The sequence below is a fragment of the Micropterus salmoides genome, unplaced genomic scaffold, assembly GCF_014851395.1.
Source record: "Micropterus salmoides isolate LMB-PRFRI ecotype aquatic unplaced genomic scaffold, ASM1485139v1 Ms_hic_scaffold_14, whole genome shotgun sequence".
NCBI classification, from domain to species: Eukaryota; Metazoa; Chordata; class Actinopteri; order Centrarchiformes; family Centrarchidae; genus Micropterus; species Micropterus salmoides.
This window is the reverse complement of record NW_024040485.1, coordinates 20,796,117-20,807,811: the sequence shown is the minus strand read 5'-3', so window position 1 is coordinate 20,807,811 and position 11,695 is coordinate 20,796,117. Positions and strand designations below refer to the sequence as shown.

General features: G+C 39.0%; 1 protein-coding gene across 1 annotated transcript; it reads right to left on the bottom strand.

Annotated features, from left to right (window-relative positions):
• Nucleotides 1–51: 51 nt before the first annotated feature.
• Nucleotides 52–4,753, bottom strand: LOC119902220 (E3 ubiquitin-protein ligase MARCHF2-like). The gene is made up of 5 exons (XM_038718252.1): nt 4,445–4,753; nt 3,288–3,566; nt 2,990–3,185; nt 2,004–2,213; nt 52–1,330 (listed from the first exon to the last, which is right to left on the bottom strand). Exons 2-5 carry the CDS (start codon nt 3,470–3,472, stop codon nt 1,175–1,177), a joined length of 747 nt encoding a protein of 248 aa, XP_038574180.1. The 5' UTR covers nt 3,473–3,566; nt 4,445–4,753; the 3' UTR covers nt 52–1,174.
• Nucleotides 4,754–11,695: the final 6,942 nt, after the last annotated feature.

The window sequence follows — 11,695 nt, the reverse complement described above, 5'->3', positions numbered from 1 at the left end:
ACTAGAAGCTGAAATACCTAAAACCACCAGACAAGTCACACTTCGCACTGATTTAGTCCAAGAGTCCCTCATTTTTTATTGCACAATAACCCAACTTTCCCAGGGGATGCAGCAGGAAGACTACAATAGCACAAAATACTTTGTTTAGCATTATGCTGCATACATTGATTGACATCTCAGAACACATTTCTCTTTTGCACCTTTATTTTTTGTACCAGCCTGCTCTGATACATCTGTGTTTTATATATGACAAAAAGTCTGTAATCTCACTATTCAGAACACTGTATCTCTTCTATTTAAAATTGCATCTCTTGTGATGTAGGACGTAACTACTGGTCATTGCTAGGCAGCTCAATTAATGAATGCATTTACAAGTGGAGCAGGGCTAATGCACTTTTATGACAAATAGAGAGACGTCATCCAATTGTAAACACTTTTCCACACGATCAATACTATTTCCTTATACATTACTGCACTGCCGTTTAACGACTGCAGTTAGTGTTATCCCATATACTACAATCTTCACTAACCCCGTAACATGTGTGATAAATATGTGATACCTTAGCTGTTGTCTGTGCAGGACCATTATCAATGACAAAGCTTTATCAGGAAACTTTAAAAGGGTTCCGATTATAGACAAGAACATCGGTATGAGCGACAGACTTTGTCAATCATGTTTTTAGGTTATCATCCTCTGCCGGGCTATTGGCTGCCCATTGTTCAAATATGGCTAAATACATTGTGAAGGGGCATGGGGGAATTATAGGTAGTGAATATGTTTCATATTATACTGTAGTAGCATGCTGAATCTGTTATATCCTGCTACATTAGCCTGTGTCTTAGTATTTCATAAGTTTATGTCACGAACATACAGTCTGGCTGGTTAGTCCATTGTCCATGTGTTCAGTCATACACATCCCAGCACTCGCTGTCCTGCGACAACTCTGTGTTTCAACATCAACCGTGACTCCGGAATGAGTTCCCAAAACCACTTTTGTGGTCCGCCGATACTGTAGTAGTTTACATCAAGTGCTTCAACAAAAGAAAACAGAAGGAGAAAGCAGCTCCCCCCCTCTTAGAATGGTCCGTATGAAGTGCAAAAAATTCATTAATATGATTAATTTTGTTTTTAGAGAGTGTTTCAGTGGGCCTTTTTTTTTTTATTATTCTGCACTCATACGATGGTCTCATCAGTCATTTTCTTGGTCGACTTGGTCGGCACAGAACGTTGGGTGGTGTGCGCCCCTTTCATGTCGGGCATGAGCAGGCGCACTTTCTGATTGGTCCTCCTCCACTCCGAGTACAACTGACAGTGATACCGAAATGACACCTGAGATTGAATGGAAGGAGAGTGGGAGGGGGAGATACAGGAGGTGACAGCGGAGGAGAAGACAGATATCAATATAACTGACATCGAGATACTTGAGACAGAGTAGTTCGGATACAGAACAGGAACAATATGCTGACTGAAGCTGCAACTGCTGCACAACACGCCGCTCACAAGCTGTGAGCCAAAGGGTTAATCCTTATTTGTCATTTCTGATGATTCTTTTGTGGGAGATTAAAGGATTAGGTTTCTGAAGAAGGTTTCAGATGTACAATATATCCTATATTTTAAAGAATATGATCCAGTTAAGGAAAAGAAGCTTATTCTTAAGAGTAAAAGACAGCTTATTCTTACCATTCTCAGTGAGTTATGCATGTATGAACTATCTGGTTAGTTTTTAAACAAATGATCTGTGCCAGAGATTAAGAAGTTACATATGCCCTCAATCCACCCTTTGACTTTCTTCAAGTGCTATTCAACAGTAACATAATTTTAACAACAATCAACAGCAGAACATAAATCTGTGGGTTTGGTTTTCTTTGTATTGTGTGTGTGCCAGTTTACACTTGTTTTCCAAATCTAAGTGGGAAACCAACATGTGGGTGTGAAGATGCCAGAGAGATAAACATGTTTCCTCATAATTACAGGAGAATATCTTCAGTAATACATTAGTTACCAGTGTCCAGAGTATGTAGATGGTGAAGAGCGCGATGGTGAGGGCAATGAGGCCAACAGCCTCGAGTCTGCTCTTCAGTTGCAGGTGGTCTTGGGCTCCCCTCAGGCACAGCCAGCCGGAGATGGCTGCCAGGGGTGTGATGAGAAGGAAGCAGGCCATGTCGCATAGCAGCGTGCGCTTCTCACTGCGAGGGCCTGGGTCCTTCAGCCACTGAGCAAGGGCAAAATGAAGAGGTCGTTGGTCCAACTGAAAATCAGCTTTCCACAGTATCACCCTAACCATTGTTTATTTGTGTGATGCATCTTAGAACAGATTCGTTTTAACAAAGGGAACTCACAAAACTACTTCTGGAAAGCATGGAAACTATTTTTGATATTGGTTGACGAGACTTAAATGTCTGCTTTGTATGTTTGCTGCTATGGTATGCCCTTAATCTAAGCAAACATTGATTTTGTACTCTTGATACTCTCATAGCCCTCCATCTGTTTTTTTTTTTATTGTTATGAGGAAATGGGAAAATAAAGTAATTTTTAAAAAGTCAAGGGCAACTGGACTTGGTTGAAGATACTAGAAGACGTTTTGTCTCTCATCCAAAGGACTTCTTCAGTTCTGAAGAACCTTCTTTGGATAACTATGACCTGGATGACTGAAAATCTTCACAGACATAATTTAAAAAAAGAGATTTTAAAAAGGGGTGAGTTTCCTCAATAACTAATATGAATGCACAGATGCTACTGAAAACTAGTTCTATGAATAGAGAGCTCAAATTACAAGGTCAGGCAATCATCTCATATCCTGAGGATGCCACTTGTTGGAACACACACTGCAGGTCTTAAAATGAATCTCACAGACACTTACAAAAAATATTTCAAATACCAGTACAAGGCGAAAGTCTTCCTTACTCTAGACAAATAAGTCTTGCTCATTTCCACCTCTTTTTGTACCTACAATAAAAGCGTTTATCCTTGCAGTAAAAACCCTCTAACCTGAGTGAGTGGTTGTGGTCGTCTTTCAATAGTGAATTCTGTGTGACAGAGTTCACAGTAGCTGGTGTTGGAGGAGGACAGCCACTTCTCCAAGCAGCTCTTATGCACTTTACCCAGGGTGCCAGTGCAGTCACAGGGTGAGAGCAGCGTCTCCCCTCCAGCTCCCTCATGACAAATCCGACACATGCCCACATCACTGAGAAGCAAAGCAGAGAAAACAACAATGTGATGATCAACCAAAGTACAGTGTAATTACAGCATATTCATTAGGGCCTAAGTGATTTCCTCCCCCTTTTACCTCTGCAAGCTCACTGCTTTGACAACAGTGGAGAGTGGGCGGCCATCTTTAGCCGTAACCTTGGCAATGTATTGGGCCTGGGCGGTAGAATCAGACTCCTCCGAATCCTTGGAGGCATCAGATTCGGCGTTCCCGGAGTAATCACAAAGGGAGCCGGGGAGGTGGCAGCACCCTGACGAAGACATGGCTCAGCTGAGGGTGATGGCGACGAAGATGATGGTGGAGGCGACTCTGGTCTGATCAAAACCCAATATCCTACACCTCTCCTCCTTTTTCCACCTACAGAGCAAATGCATGATGGATTATGAACAGGTGACAAAGTATGGGTGATTTCAAATAGAAGTACAGCATCATGTTATTCTTACAAGCCTCTCAAGATCTCAAGATTCTTTACAGGGCTCAGTGATGCCATGTGGATGCAGGAGACATCCCACTGACAAAATTAGGACCAGCTAAATTTCTCAAAAGCTGGGCACATAAATACTCACATATTTACCAAAATCATCATCATCATAACAAAGGCAGGTTGTGAGGCCAAGTTATGCTCAAGCCCCACGGAAAACTGCTAAAATAAAGATTGTTAAAAATGCCAAATATGTCCTGATACAGGGAAATGTGTTTTTAGGAACAAACCGTGTACCCATTCCATTATCTACTGATACCACTATATTCTTGATTCCTTTAAGAAAATAAAATTATAATATTACATAACTGTGGCAATATATTTGTGTATTTAAAGGCCTGGACGATTAAGCAAAATAAATCAAACTGGGTTCACGTCATTGCGATTTATGCCTTTCTTTAAAGAAAAACATCGGGCATCTTAACACTGTTGTCAATAACATTATATTAACTAGACTCCAAGAAAAAAAACCTCGAACTGTGAGTGCATGAGCATTTTCTATTTATTTTTAATGAGTAGCTAACATTTGAAATTTCACAGCTAGCTGATTTTTCTCCGAGGTGTACATGATTGATACTGTTATCGTTAATGTAACGTTACAACCGCCGCCAGAAAAGGCATAATTGATCTCAGTACAAGAAAACAGTGTAAAGTAGTTGAACAGATGTCAAACAACAAGCTGATATGTGATGTTGTTATACAGAAACGCTGGTAAACAAGGTGAAATATAAGACCTTAGCGTAAATTTACTCACCCGACGGCCTCCCTTTTCTCGCTTGGCCTTGGCCTTGGCCCTGCGTTAACCAGACACAGGCTAGTTGAGCTAACTGGACAACCCTAGCTACAAACTATGACTTTGACATCTAACCAAAAGCTGTTGATATGAAGGGATACAAAAGACGGCCACGTGCGCTGCATCCCCTCCATGTCGTGTAGTGTATCTCCTTAGGGTGGTTTTGTCTGAAAAACTGAAAAGAAACGGCTGTTTCTGTCAGGATTACCAGACACGGCTAACGTGGCTAACAGACTAGCAACGGGCAAACCTACCTCAGCATCCCTCAGCTGTGCACTGGTCATGTGACACAATGATGCCTTCACAGTCATTAGTGATCGTGTAATAACGGACACTTCACACACCCATCAGTGGCAAATAGGACTTGTTCACTTGTAAGAAGCACTTGTATATTTCTATTGCCAAATGTGCTGGTAACGAGGTCAGAAAACATGGAACGAACGAAAAAACGAACGAAAGTCCATCCATCCATCCGTTGTCACGGATTTACATTTACTCATTTGGCAGACACTTTTATCCAAAGCGACTTACATTTGAGGAACAACATATAAGCATCAACAGAGCATCAAATACAGATCTACAGCTGACAATACATACTAGTAAGAGCAGCAATAAATACTAGTACTTGAATCTGATTCCGGATGATGAAAGTAATGCATGTAATCACTTCATTTTGTCCAGTTATTTCACTTAAACATCAGTTAGCCCAAGAGCGTAATGTAACCCAAGCAAAGCAGGAATAAAATATTAAAAACACCTGTTCTATATACATTTTAGTTACTCCTAACGTTTTGATATCTGTGATCAATCACACAAATAACGTTACTGCTTCCGACCTTTAAAAGAGCAGTTTACGAGGACGCCTGAATGCAGCGTACGGTACAAACAACAACAACAACAACAAAAAGTGTTTCTAAGATTGTGTCGACATTCTGTTCCTAAAATGTTTAAGTGACTTTTTATGTGTCAATATAGGTCTGATTTCAATAAGGAAACGACCGTTGTCCTCTATCGAGAAAACATCTGTACTAAGTTATGTCAAAATAAAACCGCTAGGTGGCAGGATTTAATCAACCCTCTCAGGGTGTCGCAGACAGGACGGTTGGGACAGCTGCTCTACAGGTGAGGTACAGGACTTCCAGGGGTTCTTCCAATAATTACATTCATTAGACATTAGTACAATGGCAAAATGCAACAGTGACAGTTTGAATGTTCAACATAGGTTTCTATGAATATGATGCTACTTCATACTTCCACTCCACTACATTTCAGATGGAAATATTGTACTTTTACTCCACTACTCTTATGGCAGCTATTTGTAGTTCCTTTGCAGATTAAGATTTTGAAAACTATGAGCATATAAAATATGATTCATTCCTGTTCAGTGAGTTTCATGACCCAACAGCAGTCTAGATAAAGTCCATAAAATCACCTCAACCAACCAACAAAATTGATTATCAACACCAGTGATGATAATCAAGGGCATAGAATTTAGTAGGGTCATGTCCCAACCAATATCCAATGATTACTGAATTGTCCCTGTAATTTTGATTAAAATAATGAAGTGTTGTATTGAAGTGATACAATTACAATAACAAAACAATCAAGAATTGGGCTACACTGTTCAACATTGTTACTGTACATTAACCAACTGTATATATAACCTAATCTGTATACATTGTTTTACTCTACTTACCACAATGGAGACTGCTGTTCATGGTGTACATGCACCCTTGGATTTACTCTCTACATTCTCTAACTCTGCCCACTTCCCTTCTATATGTTTTTAACATATTCACATTATTATACTGTAGCCTATAATATCCATATGATAACGCCTTCAAGTCCAATGCATTTTTTAAATTTTGAAAGATTATGTCCTCCCCTCTTATATGCCTCACAGTAGACCACTGCCTACCTTTTTAAGACCCTCAACTTTATTCCTAAAAATCTCCCTCTGGCCAATGTTTTTATTGTCCCCACCAACAGTGACATGAAAGATACACCCTTGATAATCCAATAATATCACACATAATATAACACTAGGAGAGGCCTTATAGTTTTGCTGCCTTTAATTTAGTAATTTATCTAAATACTTTTTCACTGATCGACAGAGTTACAGGTGTGACTGCTTGGCAGGCGAGTATTGACTTTTTTTTTCTCTTTTGGCCAGACTAGTTTATACAGAGGTTCAAGCAACACGTTTTTGTAAAGCAGGTTCAACAACACATCATCAAACATAACAGATTCCAAGAGCAGTTGCACTAGGCCTGTTTGATTCACACAATGTTCACAAGTCAGATGATATGATGGATGGATAAAAGGCCACCTTCCTGCCACCTTCCTTTGTACAATGTGTTGTATTTGCATGTAGGCATGGCTGATCCTGTTGCTACCATATATACTTTGTTGAACTGGCAGAATCACATCAGCAAATAAGAACTCTCAAAGGTCTGCTTCTTGTTAGCGTACAGATTGAGTGGCATTTTACTGAGTCAATAGTAGTGGAAAATGTTTTTAATTAGCTAAGGTGATTGACTCATTTGACACTTCAAAAGTGAAAGGTCCACTCGACCTAGATCTTCACTGGGTCCCTACCATCGTCATGCTTTCGTTCTGTCACTTTTGGACCAAAACTGAGTATTATGTTAATAGTTATACAGAAATAAAATTCCAATTTAAGTCTGCATTATACAGAAACAGTTCACCTTCATGTATTTTGAGATGTCCCTTTAGTGTGACCTAAAATAGCAACCTCTGTCTGTAATATTTAACTATTAGTTAAACAATATCTATTTTTGTCAAATCGACCTGCCTTGCCCTCTACCCCTGCCTCTTCCTTTTCATTCCCTTTGAACCCAAACACTGATAAAGAAGGGGTGCACTCACTGTGAGTGTGATCTGCGTGTGATTACCAAGAATGGGGATCATCACACACACACACACACACACACACACACACACACACACAGCTACCTCAGTTTCTTATTAGTTATCCCACCGTGTGTTCAGTCAAAGTCCAACAGAAACACTGCCTCTCCGCATGGGATATCATGAGACATGTGTTAGTGGACTTTAACATAGCCAGACACACAACTGCGCACGCAAGTCATTTACACATCACACATTTGGGATGTTTGAGCAGTCAGCCACCATGTGAAAAGATAAGAATAAAATATATTTATAATACAGTTTACATTTAGCTGTAAAATTCAGGTAATGTTTGTGTGTGTGTGTGTGTGTGTGTGTGTGTGTGTGTGTGTGTGTGTATATGTGTGTGTAAGTGTGTGTGTGTGTGTGTGTGTGTGTGTGTGTGTGTTGGTTTTCCTTGCATTTTGGCTTTGGAAACTGGATTCATGATCCATTGAGTTTCTGAGTCTGGTAGCCACAGGTTGAAACCGCGTGGACAACATATCTTGGACACAAATAAACTGTTAATTTATAGTAATTAAATTTGTTTTGCATTTCAGTTAGATGTAGGTCACAATTGGAAGTTTTGTGAAGGATTAGATTGGCACACACCTACAAAATAGTAACATACAGTACATACAACATACATTATATCTACAGTACCACCAAGAGAAACTGAGAGGGAGTGAGACAGCCACTGTCTGAAACAGAGAGGCAGACAGATGGAAATAAACACACAGATTGCATAACTTATTCACAGCGTTTGGCCTTCAATAACAGTATAATTCAAAAGCTGCAGTTTCGTCTCGTGACCCTTTAAACTGTCAGCAGGAGTCCTCATGAGCACCAGTGGAAAGCAATTATTCAGTTTCTCTCATTTAACTTGACAGCGCTGCCTTTCTCACACTACAAATGCAAAATCCATGTCTAACTGTCCAAGGCCTTGGGATCATTTCATTTTAATATATTCTTCAGTAGCCTACTTTGAGAAATGCACACTGCACTCTGGTAATTCCACTCTCACTATCGCTACTGATGTTAAAATGTTTAGTTACTGTCCATAAAATTGGTCCATTCTGTGACGGTTGAGGGTGGTTTTGACTTATTTCCTCTCTTATTTCTCATCCACTCAACTGCCAATCAATACTGCATTGGAATTTCATGTAATTTTATTCAGGATCATTCTGACAATTACCATGCTTATTTATCATTAGAGCTTTATTTTGATGTTTTGAAGATTTAAAGATACTTATGGACCAGCAAATTACATACAGTACAGTAAAGAGGACCTCTGTTTATCACATGAAGGAATTGAAAAAAAGGATTTGTTCCTGAAAAATGCTTTTAGTTTACAAATAAGTTCCACTGCATTGATAACAAATCCAAGAACTGAAGAAACAAGATGGCTAGTCCTACGAAACTCCTGTTTATGTAGGGGTCAAACTCTCACTGCGATTGTATTTTTAAAAATATCAGGCAGCATTTTTTTTTTCTTTCCAAGAAAATACAGGGATGGAGATGAACCATGATCTGGAAAAACAAACAGTTTCAGTAAATAGTGCACTTAAATGTTAATGTTTGATTTGAACGGCAAACACCTTTACTTTAAAGGGCAACTTAGTTTTTCAAACTGGACCCTATTTATCCATGTCTTTATATCTATGTGACTAATCGGGACAACATTATTGGAAATTGGTCCAGTATTGCATTAGTGTGGTTGACAGCAGCAAAGCATGGGCTGCAATGTAATCCATGTCAAAGTACGTCCACAAATCTACTTGTTCTTGCCACTGACAGGCTCAGATTATTATTATTGTGTCTGACAGTATTATGGAAAGGAGCCTTACAGAGATAGACCTCTTTTTAAAGACTATGATCCTGTTTGGTTAATTAGAATTAGTGCTATGTTGCTTTCGTCAAAGTCACCAGACTCCGCTGAAAAAAATAGTAATTTTACCTCTGTAGCCTACTTCTGCCTCGATTAGTTGGTTTGTGTCATTGTGTGACTTGGGTTTTTTCAAACCTTTAAAACACCAAAGTCACACAATAACACAAACAAACAAAAACATCAAAATCCCACAACAACACAAACAAACTATTCGACCAAGGCAGCAGTGGACCAGCAACAGCTGTGTTCTGCAAGGTTAAATTACTGTTTATCAAAGGAGTCTGGTGGCTTTGACAAAAGAACTATAGTGACTGTTTCTGGTTAAACAAAAAGGATCTTGAGACTTAATAACAATCTGAGCCTATCCCAATTAGACAGATAGACACAAAAACATGAGAAAATAAGGCCATGTTGAAAAATACTAAAGTTAACCTTTATTTCAGCAAACGTGTTTTTTTCCTCCTGCAAAATCTTTATTCAAGGCCTAACTCATTCATTTCATCTGAGTATAGTATTATGTAATACACAAGAGGTACACCACACCCTTTCATCTGACACCAGATCACTCTTTCAGCATCCATCCTAAATCTCTGAGTCATGAGATGTACATAACAACTCTAATGCAGGACATGACATTATTGGTTTTGACCCCACAAATGTGACTAGTGAAACCACGCACATGACTCCAACTTGTCATACTGTGCTCTCAATTACAAAACGGTATGGCTTCGTTCAGCTCCATTATTGAATCACTAGCTGACTATTCTGAGTGTGGTCAGCTGATTACGTAGCAGCTTTCAGAAATAAAAAATCCAATTTTGGTTAAGACTGTCACATTGGGGAAAGAGAATTAAACTGCATGTTCCCAGTTCCATGCTGAGTGCTATCAAAATTAAAGTCACATTTAAAGATTTTGGCCCAGGTGATCTTGGCCAAATTCTTAGTCAAGGGGAAAAGGTAAGAGTTCAAGGAGTATGTTTGTAGCCAAACTGGCAATGATAGAATTGGCTGCGTATTTTTTCACACTGGATTTGAAACTGAGGTTAAAGAGCTGACTTCCAGCTTTAAGGGTGTGAAGTTGAACACCCTCAGCTTTACTTGTGTTCATATCCACAGTGTGTAAGAAGGGTAGTTGATAAAGACAGTCTTGTCAAGGTAGGCTATATGCAATTATATATCACATATATGGTAAATTCAATTGAGAAACCCTACTAAATAAGTCAAGTCAAAGATTATTATAACCCGATGTCACAAAGTATGTCTCAAGGGGCTGTACATAAAATAACCATGGTGGGTTAAAATCAAGGGGATGAGAGGCGAAACATCCTCAAGCATCTTCAACCAAGTTCAGTTGTTCTGGATTTTAACCTTCCTTGGATAACTATGACCTGGACGACTGAGCATCTTCACAGACAACAATAACAACATTACCAAAATATATACCAAAGTACAACATGACATAAAATACATGTAAAACTATATAAACAAAAATTTAAAAATATTTAAACACATATAAAAGTGAGGTAAAATACAACAATACACAATATGCACATAACTCTTATGTACATTCATACCTGGACCCAAATGAAAAAACACACAAATATATGTAACATATAGTACATATACTTAGCCATGGACATATAAGCAGGATAACTGTAGTTTAATACTAAGGCAGACTAAATGAGGTTGAAGGCTGATGAAAATACATGTGTTTAGAGTTCACTTTTGAATGAGTCATCCGAGCTAGCCTCTTGAATTTGGAAAGGAAGAGGATTCCAGAGAAGAAGAGCTTGGTAAGAGAAGGCCCTGCTGCCACCTACTGATGTTTTATTTATTTCTGGAATAGTCACGAGGATGGCATTTTGTGATCGTAAGGCCCTAACAGGTATGTGAGGAGTGACAAGAACAGGTAAGTAGGATGGTGCAAGTCCAAGTAAAATTTTATAAGTTAAAAGCAGCATCTTGATGTCAGATCTAGCAAGTGCAGGGAGCCAATGTAAAGGAGTAAGAACAGGGGTAATATGACAAAATGGTCTAGTCTTGGTGTCCTAGCAGCAGTATTTCATACAAGTCGTAATTTGCCAGTGGTTGATTTAGTCAAGCCTAAATGAGACAAATGCATAAAAGTGTGTCAGCATCAACCATGGCAAAACTAGGATGTATCCTGGCAATATTTTGCAAATGGAAATGTGCAGTGTACATTGATTCAATCCAGTACTGATATTACACAGTCCTGTGTCCTGTCCATTGGTATGCAAGATTACTCACAATGGCTTAATACACCCAGAAATATTAAAAGGACGTGTTGCTTTTATTAATTGCATTTGTCTGCCTGGTCATCAGTCTCATCTATGTTGTTTTCTGAATTTTGGTTGTGTCGATGCCTGACTGTGATTGACGTATTTGTCTCAGGT